This window comes from Taudactylus pleione, unplaced genomic scaffold (genome assembly GCF_031769625.1).
Source record: "Taudactylus pleione unplaced genomic scaffold, aTauple2 ptg000441l, whole genome shotgun sequence".
In the NCBI taxonomy this organism is placed as follows: domain Eukaryota; kingdom Metazoa; phylum Chordata; class Amphibia; order Anura; family Myobatrachidae; genus Taudactylus; species Taudactylus pleione.
Window position 1 is genome coordinate 80,201 of NW_028284843.1, and position 18,734 is coordinate 98,934.

Below are 18,734 nucleotides of genomic sequence, written 5' to 3' on the forward strand. Positions count from 1 at the left end.
GATACAATTTGATCAAGGTGTCCAATGATTGTTACATTAAGGGTTACGTTGTATTTTTAAATCAACAGATTTGCCTTGAAAAAGCTGCAACAGTGAAATGTGCATAGGCGTGCGCCCGGCACTCTGCTCCCAGCTCCTAGCTGCACGGTGCTTTGAAATGTGATCTAAGCTTTTATGTGAAGACTCTGATACAAGTTATGAATTATATCTGATATGGATGTTTGACACCAACGATGTAGTTTGGTACATACTCAATCTGTAGTAAAGTTTTCCGTGACTATTTGTAGATGCATGTGATATAATAGCCGGATCATAGAGAATAAACTCTTGTGTGAACCTGATATGCCGGCTGAACAATATAGAAGGATTATATTTACGGCTTGGAGATACAGTCAGGTGCATAAATATTGGGACATTGACAGAATTTTTATATTTTGGCCTCTCTTCACCACCACAATGGCTTTGAAATGAAACAATCAAGATGTGCTTTAACTGCAGACTTTCAGATTTAATTTGAGGGTAATTCCATCCAAATCAGGTGAACGGTGTAGGAATTACAACGGTTTCTATATGTGCCTCCCACTTTTTAAGGAGCCAAAAGTAATGGGACTATCAACTCAAAACTATTTTATGGACAGGTGTGGGCTATTCTCTCGTTATTTCATTATCAATTAAGCAGGTAAAAGGTTTGGAGTTGATTCTAGGTGTGACATTTGCATTTGGAATCAGTTGCTGTCGGCTCTCAATATGAGATCCAAAGAGCTGTCACTATCAGTGAAGCAAGCCATCATTAGGCTGAAAAATCAAAACAAACCCATCAGAGAGAGAGCAAAAACATTAGGTGTGGCAAAATCAACTGTTTGGAACATCCTTAAAAAGAAAGAATGCACCGGAGAGCTCAGCAACACCAAAAGACCCGGAAGACCACGGAAAACAACTGTGGTGGATGACAGAAGAATTATTTCCCTGGTGAAGAAAAACCCCTTCACAACAGTTGGGCAAATCAAGAACACTCCAGGAGGTAGGTGTATATGTGTCAAAGTCAACAATCAAGAGAAGACTTCACAAGAGTGAATATAGAGGGTTCACCACAAGATGTAAACCATTGGTGAGCCTCAAAACCATGAAGACCAGATTAGAGTTTGCCAAACAACATCTAAAAAAACCATTACCATTGCTGGAACAACATCCTATGGACAGATGAGACAAAGATCAACTTGTACCAGAGTGATGGGAAGAGAAGAGTATGGAGAAGGAAAGGAACTGCTCATGATCCAAAACATTCCATCTCATCAGTGAAGCATGGTGGTTGTAGTGTCATGGCGTGGGCATGTATGGCTGCCAATGGAACTGGTTCTCTTGTATTTATTGATGATGTGGCTACTGACAAAAGCAGCAGAATGAATTCTGAAGTGTTTCGGGCAATATTATATGCTCATATTCAGTCAAATGCTTCAGAACTCATTGGACGGCGCTTCACAGTGCAGATGGGCAATGACCCGAAGCATACTGCAAAAGCAACCAAAGGTTTTTTAAGGCTAAAAAGTGGAATGTTATGCAATGGCCAAGTCAATCCCCTGACCTGAATCCGATTGAGCATGCATTTCACTTGATGAAGACAAAACTGAAGGGAAAATGCCCCAAGAACAAGCAGGAACTGAAGACATTTGCAGTAGAGGCCTGGTAGAGCATCACCAGGGATGAAACCCAGCGTCTGGTGATGTCTATGCGTTCCAGACTTCAGGCTGTAATTGCCTGCAAAGGATTTGCAACAAAGTATTAAAAAGTGAAAGTTAGATTTAGGATTGTTTAGTTTGTCCCATTACTTTTGGCCCCTTAAAAAGTGGGAGGCACATATAGAAACCGTTGTAATTCCTACACCGATCACCTGATTTGGATGTAATTACTCTCAAATTAAATCTGAAAGTCTGCAGGTAAAGCACATCTTGTTTGTTTCATTTCAAAGCCATTGTGGTGGTGAATAGAGGCCAAAATATGAAAATTCTGTCAATGTCCCAATATTTATGCACCTGACTGTACCTACCGGCATCTCTTTGTAGGATATTTTTCCCAATAGCTCTGATATAAGGGCATTTTCTGCGGGGGGGGGAGATACAGGTTTATACAGCCTGATTAATGTTCTCCTTTCTCGTCAGCACGCTCACTATCAGACCTCCTGACAAGCTGACACATGAACGCTCTCTTAAGGCGCACATCCCCTAGGCGATATTAATGAGTGATTGCACCATTATGACATCGTAATCGCGCACTATATTGTCGGAACCGACTAGCGATGCACGCTCCGGCTGGTTGTTTCCGACATAAGTCGTCGCCCGAACACGCCAGTCAGTCTGCTGATAACAGATTGGCCATGTGAGGGGATGACGGAGGTTGCCTACACTGAACGACTAATCGTTCATTGTAGGCACTGCAGGGGATGGGGAACGATGACTATGCTGTAATCATACAGTCTCCCTAGTCGCCTAGTGGATGTGCGGCTTAACCTCTGTGTTATAAGAACATACAGACATTATGTAAGAAAAGCTGCTTAATCATCCTACCATGACCCTGTGTTTCCTGACACGTTAATGCAGGAATGTTCTATCAGTGATGTCATGTAAAAGCAGCTACTCTATGAATGTAGGAACACACCAATTAGTGATGATCCTCTAATGTTCTAGTACATCTATCATTAAGCCTATAGAATAATAGGCATGTGTTTCTCACACTATGATGATTTTCTGAAGATGAACTAATCTAATTGGAAACCTATGGAACATACTCTGATATCTGATTACATTTACAAGCACGTCATTACTAATATAATGTACAGGTAATGCGTGCATTTGTCTGCTAGTGTAACACGATATCCCACAGTGTTAATCTGTATAAATGAAATGACAGTTTGTTACAATTGCTATCACAGAGAATTAGAATATGCCCACGACCTAACTGACCGCTTTGAAAGTGTTTTGGCATAATAGAATTTTCATATATTATACAAGTCTTGTTACATTCCATATATGAAAGGCAGATATAAAATTGAACCTTGGATTAAGTGTCCCCATGTTATCTGATGACTATTAATTATGATTAATATATAGATATATATATATGTATGATAGGTGGAAAATCTAATCCTAATTGGACTAATAATATAGAGTTTTGATTGCAATCTGGGGATTTATAAAATATAAAGTAACCATTAATGTAACAATCATTGGACACCTTGATTAGATCATTTGTATCCATTATTACTAGGTTTATATTTGTGTTTCTGAAATGAATTGAATCATGGTCCAAAGAACAAATATTTGCAAAATTGAGACACACATTTTCAGTAATATATAATTATTGGTGATCAAATCGGTTTATTTAATATATCCCATGTTGGAATGTTGAAATCATACCGAGATATTCACATAAGTCCCTTGTGGTTCGGGTCAGTTTAATACTTGTTTTCTTTGAATACACACACATATTTTCTTTTTATATTTTTTTTGTCTTGTTTCCCTACATTATATTTTAATGAACATATATATTAATTAGTGTGCATCCATTTATGACAATTATTTTCTATTATTTATAATTTGCAATGATTGTCAGTGATCGCACCCCCCCCCCTTTCTTGTTAGAATTATAATGATAAATACCATGATATTAAACTAATTACAGGGGTTCATTTTTCTCTTAAAATTATATCTGATAAGACACATATATCTGTGTGGATAATGGTTCTCTTTTTACTAATCTTATAAAATGTGTCAGTGAGTAATGACTACACCTGTGCACCTGCTGGGTGACCTGTGTTTGGGGTCCTGAGGACTGAGTTTGAGAACCACTGGTCTAGTGTGTATCCAGCTTTAGAGGGGAGGACTTTTAGAAAATGGCAGCTGCTTTTACCAAGAATAAAACCTATAATACCATGGCTAGTTAAATCTATAGTGTCATAAGAAATCGTGACGAGTTTATTAATGTGGATCTTGTAATAGTGAGGAATCCGTGTGAGGTCATTAACTTCTGCCTTATTGCTATATCACATACAAGTGCAGATTAGAACAGGAAAATTTACCATATATGGCTCTTGAAATTAGCTGGCATAGTTATAAATGGGAATCATTATTTATACCCCTTTTACACCAGAGCTAAAACCCGGGTTATTGCAGGGTTAACCCAGGTAGCTCCTTGGTGTAAAAAGGGAAAGGGTTGGATTGCTAGGTCGAGTGACCCGGCAATCCAACCCAGGTAACTAGCAGGGTTCAACACGGGAATAACCCAAGAAACCCTGCAGTGTAAATGGAGCGATCCAGGTCACAGTATCATGCTCTGCGGGCTTAGCCATAGAGGACCTCATTCAGGTCCATCAGCCCTGGTGTCTCTCCCCCAGGACCCATCCTGGGCTGCCTTCTCACAAATGGTGGCAAAACTTGCGGACCAAGTAGCAGTACCCGTGGCAGCTCCCCCTATGGGATGGCAACAGCAAGTACCCCCTGCAATTCCTTTGCCTCCCCATGGATAGACGTATTGTTTACCTCAGTACAGAGTTTGGCTAATACCTCTACGATTTCTCAGCAAATACTGCAAAAAGAGAAACCGTTACCTACTAAATGTACTATGATATCTTCCCAATCCACACAGTTATCTGATTCTGAGATCTCATCTGGTGAGGCAGAAGACGCAGATCTCTCTCACTCTGACTCCGTCTCAGGAGAAGAGGAGCAACCTTCTTAACCAGTGATTCCCAACCACGGTCCTCAAGGCACACTAACAGTCCTGTTTTTAGTGATGTCCATGTTTCAGCACAGGTGGTTAAATCAAAATAACTGAAGTACTAATTGAGTCACCTGTGCTCAAGTGTGGCTATCCTTAAAACATGGACTGTTAGTGTGCCTTGAGGACCGTGGTTGGGAACCCCTGCTCTAAACTAAATATACCTGCTCTTGTGAGAGCTGTTAAAACTATTCTACAAATAGAAGAGGATGAGCCCGCTCCTAAGAATAAACATGCAATTTTTAAGCATCAAAAGATTGTTTTACCAGAGTTTCCTCACTGGGACCAGCTATCTGATCACATGGGTGACAAAAGCCATTGAAAGTTGGGCAGAGGCCCTAGAAGAGACTTTTCCCCCTGATGCTTCAAGGGAACAGCTGTCCTACATATCTCACATTAGAGATGCAGCCTACTATTTAGGTGAAGCAGCTATGGATACCGCTCTCCTGGCCTCCAGGATATCTGCCACTTTGCTAGTGGCCCGCCATATTCTTTGGCTTCGTTCCCGGAAAGCAGATTCAGAATAACAATGGGCTCTACAGTCTCTATCTTATGCAGAAGACATCCTATTTGGTCCAAAATTGTGAGTGGCTACTAACAAGATAGCATTCCTGCCCTCTGCATATAATATAAAGCCGCGGACATAATCTTTTTGGTCCTTTCGCTCTCAAGGCAAAGCCAAAGGTCAGTCCTTTCCATGGCAACAAACATCAGCCAAGGCCTTGAAGCTTAGGGCCAAACAAGCCTGGGCAGCTAGATGTCCACCTGCCAAGTCTGAGGACAAGCCTGCAGCCTGACGGGGTGGGCCTCTCTCTGGGGGCTTCCAGCGTGGGAGGCTGACTTCAATTTGCCCAAGTTTGGCATCAAACTAAGTCAGATGTCTGGGTTAGAGAAATGGTCTCCCACGGATACGCCCTCTCCTTCTTGAGCCGGCCCCCCCAACCGTTCTTTTGCACAGGACCTCCATCAGACTCAACCAAGGCCTTGCTGCTCTAAAAAGCCATTCAGTCCTTACTGAATTCAGGAGTAATAATTTGGGTCCCCTCCTCACAATGGGGCAAGAGCTATTCTACCCTTTTCTTAGTTGAGAAGCCCAATGGGTTTCATCGGTCTATCCTCAACCTCAAGTCTCTGAACAAATTTATCAGGGTGCCCAGGTTTCGTATGGAAACCCTCCGTTCTATTATCCTAACTATGGAGTCTGGAGATTTTATAGTATCCCTAGACATTCAGAACGCTTACCTACATGTACCCATAACGCCTTCTCATCAACAAAATCCGATTTGCTACACTGCAGCAACATTACAAATTACAGGCTCTGCCGTTTGGCCTCTCAAGCCCCTCGGGTCTTCACCAAGATCATGGCAGTTATGGCGGCATCTCTTCGTCGTCAGGGGATCAGACTGCTCCCATATTTGGACAATCTCTTGTTGTTGGCAAGCTCCCCAGAGACTCTTCACAGCCATCTGTCTGTAACCATTGCCTTTCTACAAATGCACGGTTGGCTGATCAACTGGAAAAAGTTTTCTCTGACACCCATTTGGGAGCCCTCCTGGACTCTTGAGTTCAGAGAATCATCCTAACGGCGGACAAGATTTCAACACTACAACACAGACTACGCAGACTGCATCACAATCGCAGAGTGTTGATTGACTCTGCAATGCAGGCCTTGGGATCAATAATGTCCCCCTCGACATGGTGGAGTTCGCCCAGTTTCTTTCCAGGCCCCTCCAACACCTGATCCTCTCCAGGTGGACCTGGCTACCCCATCTGCTCAAATCCCAGATGATGAGCCTCTCCCCAGAGGTTCGCCTGTCCCTAGCCTGGTGGCTACAGACTTCCCATTTGAACCACGGTTGTCCCTTTTGGATCCTGGACTGGGCTTTCCTCACCACCGACGCAAGCCTCTGAGGGTGGGGCACAGTAACAGGCCAGTCGAGGCAGTGTTGCCAATCAACTTCCTGGAACTTCAAGCCAACTACAGTGCTCACTCTGGCTCAGAATATTCTAAAAAAACAGGCCAGTACAAGTACAATCCGACAACATCTTGGCTGTGATCTATCTCAATTACCAAGGGGGCACTCAAAGTTAGTCAACTATGACAGAAAAGTCCCACATTCTCACCTAGGCCGAATGCAATCTCCCTGCCATCTCCACAGTGTTCATCCCGGGGATTCTCAATTGGGAGGTGGATTTCCTCAGCCGTCATGACGTGCATGCAGGAGAATGGTCTCTACATCCAGAAGTCTTTCAGCTTCAAGTGGACAAATGGGGTTTCCTAGAGTGCTTCGGAAGGTGTGCTCTAAGAAACTATGACCCTCAAGTTTCTCGTATTGTTGCCTTTCTTCAGGCTGGCCTAGATCTAGGCCTCCGCCTAGCATCTCAAAGTGCAGGTCTCTGCTTTGTCTATCTGGTTTCAGCACAGAATTGCTCCTATACCGGATGTTCACACCTTCATGCAAGGTGTTCTACGTATACTGTGCAACATCCCTTTGTCCCTCCTGTGGCTCCATGGGATTTGTCAGTGGTGCTCAAAGCACTTCTGGAACCTCCATTCGAACAGGTGACCAAGCCTTCCTGGCGAAACGCGCGTCCTGTGATTGTATTCAGCTCCGGATCTCACACACACTGCATCGCTACCTAGCAACCCAGCACTGCCGACCTCTGGCACAGGTATCTTTACTATTGCTCAGACGCGCTCTCTCATTTGAGTCCTTAGTCTGTGACTCCCCCTGCAATGCCTCACCAGTAACAGGGTTCAGACGCAGCTTCCTCTCGGAAAGCAGAAGTGCTTAACTGTTGTTTCTTCTGAGGCAACGCAACTGTCACTCTCCCATTCCCGGTTTGATGTCGACTGGGAACAGTAAAAGTGATTGTGCGTCTCTCTCACCTCAGAACTTACTTTTTTCATTATAGCGCTTATATACTCACTAATCCAGACACAGGTATCACTTGCAAAACTTGAGGTACACTCCTCACATGCTTGCCCAATAGACGCTGCATGGTTATGGTTTTCAGTGTATTATGACATTTATTGTTATCTGTGCTCTGGTGCGAATTTGTTATATCTTACCTGTGCTTCAATACGGATACTCCTTAACAGTACTGGGAGATTTAAGCCTGCAGCCAGAATTTTGTCTACTAAATTGACTGATTCTCTTTGTACTATCCATTAAGTACTGCCTGATAATTAATTCTATGTCAGTCAGTTTATTTGTTTGCTGTGTGTGTTTACCCTTGTCCACTGCAAATTTTAACAGTGGATATAGGAATAAGAGATCCATCTAATTTAAGTATATATGCTCGCCTTTCCTTTATTTTGCATATATTCATTGGTTAATTACGGCTAACAACATATTTTCTTTATACATTGTGTATTCACCCCTCCCTTTCTTTACACTGACCAGTTTGTGTCAGATGTAGACAGGGGCTAAATCTGCTGATTGTTTTGCTATTAACCCTTGGTTTTTTATGCATGATTTATAACTATTATTTATCACCATGATTTTCTCTGTTTCTGATTACAGCATCATTATCTCGATATTTATTTAAATGTCGAAGTGTGAATTCTTTTAAATTTTGTATCAATCACCCAATTGAAGATAATTCTTTTTAGTAAGTTTATTTATTAAATGTTAAGTTTTAATTACATTCTATTCATTACTTCCATATATTTTTCTCAAGAGTGCGCCTACAAAGGCATATTTAACCTCCATTCGAACCCCTGGAATCAGTGGATGTCAAATGGTTCACTGTGAAGACTTTCTTCTGGCTTTAGCTTCTGCCCGTAGGCTATTGGATTTAGGGGCGCTTGCATGTCGCTCCCCCTTTTAATATTTCATCACGACAGAGCTGTTTTTCAAACACACCCAGGCTTCCTTCCTAAGGTGGTTACTCGCTTCCACCTGATTGAAATTGTAGTTCTGGCCTTTAATTCACCAGATCTCTCGGCAGGTAAAGCCTCTTGGATGTGGTCCATGCTCTAAAAGCTACGTGGACCGTACTACATCCATCAGGAAATCGGACTCCCTCTTTGTCCTATATGGATTCCATAAGAAGGGATGGCCAGCTAACAAATAGACTCTGGTCCGATGGAATCGTAAGACTATTGCACAGACTTACACGCAGACAGGCCTTCCTGTGCCGACTACAGTCTCTGCTCATTCTACTCACTCTGTGGGTCCCTGGTGGGCAGTCCGGTGTGGCGCCTCAGCTGAACAGCTATGCAAGGCGGCCACCTGGTCCTTTGTCCACACCTTTCTTAGGTTTTATGCCTTTGATACGTTTACCTCTCTGGATGCTTCCTTCAGGTGTAGGGTTCTTCTATCAGCTCAGGAGTGTTCCCACCCTTGAACAACTGCTTTGGGACATCCCCTTTGTCTCCCGGTGGAGCCCTATGGACCCTGAAGAAGAAAAGGAGACTTATGGTAAACCTTACCTTCCTTAACTCTTTCTTCAATGTCCACCCGCCCTGACGCACCTGGCTTCTATGGGTTTCTTCTCTTGGTCACTTGTTTCCTTCTCTGTGTGAGAGTGTGTTTCCTCAGTGTACCAGTCTTCCTTCTCTTCTATCCTGCTCCTGCCTTGGGCTGGTTAACAACACTGATTTGCCTTAAGGCTGTGGTCTGGGTATAGGGGGGAAGGACCGGAGCATCCTGGGATTGAAAAGCTTTGCTGTTGTTGTCCGGTCCTCCAGGTCCCACCTACACCCCAATGTCTCCCTGTGGACCCTCTGGACCTTGAAGAAAGAGTTAACAAAGGTAAGTTTTACCATAACTCTCCTTTTGTTGTCTCCATTAAACCCTCCCTTTCATATGGCTAATATATATGATGTAAACAACTTCCATTCTGTGTGTCACTGTTCTGTGAGGCATATATTGAATCAATGGCTGGAGGGTATGCTGATCCTTGTAGTGCCATTTTGGAGGATCTTGATGGGCCTCTTGCTAAGTTAGCTCTCAATTTAGAAATACATAAATATATGACCCAATATTGGTGCTATTATCATGTAGGACAGGGACCCCTAAAGCAGAGATGCTTTGCCATGGCTGGTGTCTTACCATATATTTGCAAATGTATGTAACTGAAATCCCTGCATTACTATTATTTATCATAGAAATCCAAAAATACAAATGGAATTTAGAGTGGGGCACTTGTCTTATATGAGTCTCTGGTGATGGAAATAAATACTGGAATGTCCAAAAGATCTCTATGGATGTATATACTTATCCACAGTGAATGTTCCGAAGAAACTAAAGGTTATTCTCCTTTTCTTCTCTCCCACACGATGTGATACATAAAAGAGATACAAAATACCAATGTGTAGAGCCTTCCTTCTAGAGATACGGGAGGGGGGGATCTTCTTATATCCCATGACAACCACTCACTAGTGGAGTGTGATCTTAATCAATGTATATGGCCAAGTTTCCTCTGTGTAGATCACTTTCTCTTTCTTCCATGATGGACACTGGAACCATGGGTATAGGTGGAGCTGGGGGAGCCTGGGAACCAAATATGTAATGTGAAAGATGTCGCTTGGGTGTCCCGCGTCACTTCAACTGATTGGATGGGTGGTTTCTGGATGTCACGTCACTTCCAGCGATCGGACCGATAGTGAGGAAAGTATCGTGATGGACATTACAGAAGTGCTGGGAATGTGTATTAACACTCCATGGATGCTACAGACTACTCATCAACTTAAGTGGGAGGCATGTTGCAGGGTTGTGATTGGTACTTATTGAATTATTACTGCAGGTATTTATTTCTGTTCTGGTGAGCTTGGACCATTTGATCAAAACACATTGGTGACAGGACCTTAGAACTGTATGGATTGACATGCTACATATTATATACAGTCAGGTCCATAAATATTGGGACATTGACAGAATTTTTATATTTTGGCCTCTATTCACCACCACAATGGTTTTGAAATGAAACAAACAAGATGTGCTTTAACTGCAGACTTTCAGATTTAATTTGAGGGTAATTACATCCAAATTGGTTTCAATATGTGCCTCCCACTTTTTAAGGGGCCAAAAGTAATGGGACTATCAACTCAGAAGCTATTTCATGGACAGGTGTGGGCTATTCCCTCGTTATTTCATTATCAATTAAGCAGATAAAAGGTCTGGAGTTGATTCTAGGTGTGACATTTGCATTTGGAATCAGTTGATGTCGACTCTCAATATGAGATCCAAAGAGCTGTCACTATCAGTGAAGCAAGCCATCATTAGGCTGAAAAATCAAAACAAACCCATCAGAGAGATAGCAAAAACATTAGGTGTGGCCAAATCAACTGTTTGGAACATTCTTAAAAAGAAAGAACGCACCGGAGAGCTCGGCAACACCAAAAGACCCGGAAGACCACGGAAAACAACTGTGTTGGATGACAGAAGAATTATTTCCCTGGTGAAGAAAAACCCCTTCACAACAGTTGGCCAAATCAAGAACACTCTCCAGGAGGTAGATGTATATGTGTCAAAGTCAACAATCAAGAGAAGACTTCACAAGAGTGAATATAGAGGATTCACCACAAGATGCAAACCATTGGTGAGCCACAAAAACAGGAAGACCAGATTAGAGTTTGCCAAACAACATCAAAAAAAGCCATTACAGTTCTGGAACAACATCCTTTGGACAGATGAGACAAAGATCAACTTGTACCAGAGTGATGGGAAGAGAAGAGTATGGAGAAGGAAAGGAACTGCTCATGATCCAAAACATACCACCTCCTCAGTGAAGCATGGTGGTGGTAGTGTCATGGCGTGGGAATGTATGGCTGCCAATGGAACTGGTTCCCTTGTATTTATTGATGATGTGACTGCTGACAAAAGCAGCAGAATGAATTCGGAAGTGTTTCGGGCAATATTATATGCTCATATTCAGTCAAATGCTTCAGAACTCATTGGACGGTGCTTCACAGTGCAGATGGACAATGACCCGAAGCATACTGCAAAAGCAACCAAAGAGTTTTGTAAGGCTAAAACGTGGAATGTTATGCAATGGCCAAGTCAATCCCCTGACCTGAATCCGATTGAGCATGCATTTCACTTGATGAAGACAAAACTGAAGGGAAAATGCCCCAAGAACAAGCAGGAACTGAAGACATTTGCAGTAGAGGCCTGGCAGAGCATCACCAGGGATGAAACCCAGCGTCTGATGATGTCTATGCGTTCCAGACTTCAGGCTGTAATTCCCTGCAAAGGATTTGCAACAAAGTATTAAAAAGTCAAAGTTAGATTTAGGATTGTTTAGTTTGTCCCATTACTTTTGGCCCCTTTAAAAGTGGGAGGCACATATTGAAACCGTTGTAATTCCTACACCGTTCACCTGATTTGGATGTAATTACCCTCAAATTAAATCTGAAAGTCTGCAGGTAAAGCACATCTTGTTTGTTTCATTTCAAAGCCATTGTGGTGGTGATTAGAGGCCAAAATATGAAAATTCAGTCAATGTCCCAATATTTATGGACCTGACTGTATATATATATATATATATATATATATATATATATATGTCTGGTACACATCACAGTTTAAAATCAAGTTGCACATGAAGCTATTTGAACACCTGATGACTATTGCTTGGTGAATTGGCTCCCTGCAAACTTTTATTATTAGTATGGATTTATTGTGCCAAATCCACAAACGCTATATTGCAAAACTGGAAGAGTAAGAGCCTTTGAGGCGTTATAGCGCGAGGTTAATCTTTAGGATGATAATAAGAGAAATACACACAACAATCAAGGTTCCTTAATGTGTGTTCATAGAGTGATTTATGTCATCATTCCAGTTTCTTATCTTTATTTTCTTTGTATAATTTTTAAAAGTATAATTAATATTAAAAAACAAAACAAGAAAATAATGCATCTTGTTCTTAAAACAGAGCTTAGTGCTTCTGAATAGTGTTTTCTATCCAGTCAAGGTAGCTACTTACTTTTGTATATACACCATAAGCATCTTTAACCCCACAATCTAGGCCCCAAGATACTATTCCACCAATAAACCATTTCTGGGATTCAGTATCATAAAATACTAAAGCTCCGCCACTGTCGCCAGCACAGGAATCTTTCCCTCCGTCTTCATGGCCAGCACAAATCATGTTCTCAGTGACTGTATATTTTACTACAGGGGTGGACTTCTCCTTGTATGCCGCGACACACCTTCCATGATCAATTATATTCACATCAACAAAGCGCAGATTACTTGAAAGGAGACTTCTCTGTGTTATTCCCCAGCCAGATACTTGCCCAATATGTTGAGTGTCCTCAGTGTGGCTTATACGGAACCGTTGGTCTTTAGTAGGAAGACAGATTCCGAGGATGTTTTCGCCTATAGGGACTTTGTCATGTAATTTAATCACAGCAATATCATTATTGAATGTTTCGCCATGTCTATAATCTTTGTGAATGAAAACTGCTTCAGGCAAAGCCCTGAAAAAATTAGTCTCATTTTTTCTAATGAATCCCATTTTTATATTAATGCCATGTAGGTCTTGGTTGTATATGACATGGGCAGCAGTAATGATCCATTTGTCATGAAGGAGCGCCCCGCCTCCAGTTCTGCCGTCAGCATTTTTAATGAATACTTGCCATGGGAATTCCCCCAGCCTTGCTACCTTCCCTCCAATTATACGTTGAATGGGCATTGATTTCCGCTTTCCACAATCTAAGGAGGGAAGATATATGAAGCAAAAATTCAGATTTCCGTTTGAATAGCTTGTAGGTGAGTTGTATCATGTAGTAACTAAATTATTATTTTATTCATTGTACTGTAAAAACATCATCATCCAAACATCATCCCAGATAGCACCATGCTCTGACAGGCAGAGGTGAGATTCTCACCTCCTCACCACCAAAATGCCCCTTCCCACTAGCCCAGGTGCTCTGGTCACTGACTGCAGGAGTGAGTGAGGTTACTGAAAGCATGTGAGGAGGAATTCTCTCTCCTGTTTCTGTCACTGCAGTGAGTGCCCAATAACTACAATGGTAGAGGTTGGTGTGACCCGGGTGGGGACTCCTCTGAGAAGACCATATTCATCTTGTTAACTCTTTAGGAGCATGCCTCAGACATAACTAATTCTTAGTAAATTGATAGGATGAATAATGGTTCAGCCACATTTTGGCCAAATGTCCTGACTGACTGACTGACTCACCAACGCCCAGCCCAAACCCCTGGACCTAGAAACATGAAATTCGGGAAGTATAATCCCCCCAGTTCTAAGCCCCCTGTACTAGAGCTCCCAGGGCTAAGCCCCCTGTACTAGAGCTCCCAGTGCTAAGCCCCCTGTACTAGAGCTCCCAGTGCTAAGCCCCCTGTACTAGAGCTCCCAGTGCTAAGCCCCCTGTAATAGTGCCCCCAGTACTAAGCCCCCTGTACTAGAGCTCCCAGTGCTAAGCCCCCTGTAATAGTGCCCCCAGTGCTAAGTCCCCTGTAATAGTGCCCCCAGTGCTAAGCCCCCTGTACTAGAGCTCCCAGTGCTAAGCCCCCTGTAATAGTGCCCCCAGTGCTAAGCCCCCTGTAATAGTGCCCCCAGTGCTAAGCCCCCTGTACTAGAGCTCCCAGTGCTAAGCCCCCTGTACTAGAGCTCCCAGTGCTAAGCCCGCTGTAATAGTGCCCCCAGTGCTAAGCCCCCTGTAATAGTGCCCCCAGTGCTAAGCCCCCTGTAATAGAGCTCCCAGTGCTAAGCCCCCTGTACTAGAGCTCCCAGTGCTAAGCCCCCTGTAATAGTGCCCCCAGTACTAAGCCTCCTGTAATAGTGCCCCCAGTGCTAAGCCCCCTGTAATAGTGCCCCCAGTGCTAAGCCCCCTGTACTAGAGCTCCCAGTGCTAAGCCCCCTGTAATAGTACCCCCAGTACTAAGCCCCCTGTATTAGAGCTCCCAGTGCTAAGCCCCCTGTAATAGTGCCCCCAGTACTAAGCCCCCTGTAATAGTGCCACCAGTGCTAAGCCCCCTGTAATAGTGCCAACAGTGCTAAGCCCACTGTAATAGTGCCAACAGTGCTAAGCCCCCTGTAATAGTGCCAACAGTGCTAAGCCCCCTGTAATAGAGCTCCCAGTGCTAAGCCCCCTGTAATAGTGCCACCAGTGCTAAGCCCCCTGTAATAGTGCCAACAGTGCTAAGTCCCCTGTAATAGTTTCCCCAGTGCTAAGCCCCCTGTAATAGTGCCAACAGTGCTAAGCCCCCTGTAATAGTGCCAACAGTGCTAAGCCCCCTGTAATAGTGCCAACAGTGCTAAGCCCCCTGTAATAGAGCTCCCAGTGCTAAGCCCCCTGTACTAGAGCTCCCAGTGCTAAGCCCCCTGTAATAGTGCCCCCAGTGCTAAGCCCCATGTAATAGTGCTCCCAGTGCTAAGCCCACTGTAATAGTGCCCCCAGTGCTAAGCCCCCTGTAATAGTGCCAACAGTGCTAAGCCCCCTGTAATAGAGCTCCCAGTGCTAAGCCCCCTGTACTAGAGCTCCCAGTGCTAAGCCCCATGTAATAGTGCCCCCAGTGCTAAGCCCCCTGTAAGAGTGCCCCCTGTACTAGAGCTCCCAGTGCTAAGCCCCCTGTAATAGTACCCCCAGTACTAAGCCCCCTGTATTAGAGCTCCCAGTGCAAAGCCCCCTGTAATAGTGCCCCCAGTACTAAGCCCCCTGTAATAGTGCCACCAGTGCTAAGCCCCCTGTAATAGTGCTCCCAGTGCTAAGCCCCCTGTAATAGTGCCAACAGTGCTAAGCCCCCTGTAATAGTACCCCCAGTGCTAAGCCCCCTGTAAGAGTGCCCCCAGTGCTAAGCCCCCTGTAAGAGTGCCCCCAGTGCTAAGCCCCCTGTAATAGTGCCCCCAGTACTAAGCCCCCTGTAATAGTGCCCCCAGTGCTAAGACCCAAGTGCTAAGCCCCCTGTAATAGTGCCCCCAGTGCTAAGCCCACTGTAATAGTGTCCCCAGTGCTAAGCCCCCTGTAATAGTGCTCCCAGTGCAAAGCCCCCTGTAATAGTGCTCCCAGTGCTAAGCCCCCTGTAATAGTACCCCCAGTGCTAAACCCCTGTAATAGTGTCCCCAGTGCTAAGCCCACTGTAATAGTGCCCCCAGTGCTAAGCCCTCTGTAATAGTGCCCCCAGTGCTAAGCCCCCTGTAAGAGTGTCCCCAGTGCTAAGCCCCCTGTAATAGTGCCCCCAGTGCTAATCCCCCTGTGATAGTGCCCGCAGTGCTAAGCCCCCTGTAATAGTGCCCCCAGTGCTAAGCCCCCTGTAATAGTGCCCCCAGTGCTAAGCCCCCTGTAATAGTGCTCCCAGTGCTAAGCCCCCTGTAATAGTGTCACCAGTGCTAAGCCTCCTGTAATAGTACCCCCAGTGCTAAGCCCCCTGTAATAGTACCCCCAGTGCTAAACCCCTGTAATAGTGCCCCTAGTGCTAAGCCCCCTGTAATAGTGCCACCAGTGCTAAGCCCCCTGTAATAGTGCCACCAGTGCTAAGCCCCCTGTAATAGTGCTCCCAGTGCTAAGCCCCCTGTAATAGTGCCCCCAGTGCTAAGCCCCCTGTAATAGTGTCCGCAGTGCTAAGCCCCCTGTAATAGTGCCCCCAGTGCTAAGCCCCCTGTAATAGTGCCACCAGTGCTAAGCCCCCTGTAATAGTACCCCCAGTGCTAAGTCCCCTGTAATAGTGTCCCCAGTGCTAAGCCCCCTGTAATAGTACTCCCAGTGCTAAGCCCCCTGTAATAGTGCCCCCAGTACTAAGCCCCATGTAATAGTGCCCCCAGTGCTAAGCCCCCTGTAAGAGTGCCCCCAGTGCTAAGCCCCTGTAATAGTGCCCCCAGTGCTAAGCCCCCTGTACTAGAGCTCCCAGTGCTAAGCCCCCTGTAATAGTACCCCCAGTACTAAGCCCCCTGTAATAGTGCCCCCAGTGCTAAGCCCCCTGTAATAGTACCCCCAGTGCTAAGCCCCCTGTAATAGTGCTCCCAGTGCTAACCCCCTGTAATAGTGCCCCCAGTGCTAAGCCCCCTGTAATAGTGCCCCCAGTGCTAAGCCCCCTGTAATAGTGCTCCCAGTGCTAAGCCCCCTGTAATAGTGACCCCAGTGCTAAACCCCTGTAATAGTGCCCCCAGTGCTAAGTCCCCTGTTATAGTGCTCCCAGTGCTAAGCCCCCTGTAATAGTGCCCCCAGTGCTAAGCCCCCTGTAATAGTACCCCCAGTACTAAGCTCCCAGTGCTAAGCCCCCTGTAAGAGTGCTAGAAAAAAAAAAACTGAATAATTACCTTAAGCCCCGATCCTGTGTCCGCTGTCGTCCGCCGCTCCTCGTTACTATGGGAGAGATGTCATGATGCCTCTCCCCTAGTGCCCGTGGGGAAAACCGGACGCTGGAGCTCAGGAGTTAGCTCTGGCTGCCGCTGCGGGGAGCAGGGTGCCCGCTGGTAAAATCTCAGCGACCACCGGGCTATTGGAGCCACCCTGCGGAAGCTGGGGGGAAGGGGGAGAAAAGAGTGTGGCAGCGGGACGGTGTGCCCTCTGCTGGCCGGCACCCTACGCACATGCGTAGTCGGCGTTACAGGCTGGCCGGACCTGGTGCAGAGTCCCTGGGATCCATATTATTTAATACTTACCTCTGAAGTCCCATGTTGGCTGGAGCAGCGCTACACAAAACTCCTAAGAGGGTAAAAGGGATAAAAAAAAATCCCTCTCGACTGAGGTGATTGGGTGACAAAGCAACATAGCCCGAGTGCTGCGGGACCGTCCAGTTCATTGTCTGGGGTGAGAGGCGACACAAGAGGGGGGGCTGCAGCACAGTCCAAAATATTCCAATAAGGGAGTTAAAGTGATTACCTCAGAGGCATAAAATGAACTAAACATATACGTTAAAATTGGATGAAGGAAATGGAAATATCTAAGGTCTACCCAGGTAAAACTTAGCTAGTTATATAATAAATACATTAATGTGAAATTAGCAAGCAATGAAGAAAGTTGACTAAGTGAAATGTAATCATAGAGTGACATTTGCAATTCCCAGTATGTGCCAGTGATTACTACAAATATTTCCCATCACTTTATGGACATCTCCACCAGTAGATCCCAGACAGGAGGTTCACGTGAAAATGATGTGGTTTGCGCAATTATGACCCCGTTCCAACTGCACAATGTCTACAAGGGGTGGCAGGGCACAATGCAGCGTACACGCCCAAGGTCTGAGAGGTCTCCCCAAAATGTGGGAATTTTCAGAGCATTCTGGGCGAGTTGGTCGACTATACATACCAGGTACACACGTTGGAAGTGTTTTGCTCTTGGTATTGATATCTTCCCAGTATCCTCCTGTCCCACACTGGTATTTCCCTAAAAAATAGCAGGAAAAAAACTTTTACTATGATATACTTTGTAGTTCAGCTGCTAATACTGAGATATACTTTGTAGTTCAGCTGCTAATACTGAGATACACTTTGTAGTTCAGCTGCTAATACTGAGATATACTTTGTAGTTCAGCTGCTAATAATGAGATATACTTTGTAGTTCAGCTGCTAATACTGAGATACACTTTGTAGTTCAGCTGCTAATAATGAGATACACTTTGTAGTTCAGCTGCTAATAATGAGATACACTTTGTAGTTCAGCTGCTAATAATGAGATATACTTTGTAGTTCAGCTGCTAATACTGAGATACACTTTGTAGTTCAGCTGCTAATACTGAGATACACTTTGTAGTTCAGCTGCTAATAATGAGATACACTTTGTAGTTCAGCTGCTAATAATGAGATATACTTTGTAGTTCAGCTGCTAATACTGAGATACACTTTGTAGTTCAGCTGCTAATAATGAGATACACTTTGTAGTTCAGCTGCTAATACTGAGATACACTTTGTAGTTCAGCTGCTAATACTGAGATACACTTTGTAGTTCAGCTGCTAATAATGAGATATACTTTGTAGTTCAGCTGCTAATACTGAGATATACTTTGTAGTTCAGCTGCTAATAATGAGATATACTTTGTAGTTCAGCTGCT

At 44.4% G+C, this 18,734-nt stretch overlaps 1 protein-coding gene across 1 annotated transcript in view; it reads right to left on the minus strand.

Moving 5' to 3' along the window:
• Positions 1-12,657: 12,657 nt before the first annotated feature.
• The window catches only part of MASP2 (MBL associated serine protease 2), a 250,999-nt gene continuing 244,922 nt past the window's right edge, over positions 12,658-18,734 (minus strand). Inside the window, exons 9-10 of the mRNA XM_088447809.1 lie at positions 17,993-18,070; positions 12,658-13,436 (exon numbers count right to left, since the gene is read on the minus strand). Of these exons, the coding sequence (XP_088303935.1) occupies positions 12,658-13,436; positions 17,993-18,070 (857 nt within the window). The remainder of the gene's footprint in view (positions 13,437-17,992; positions 18,071-18,734) is intronic.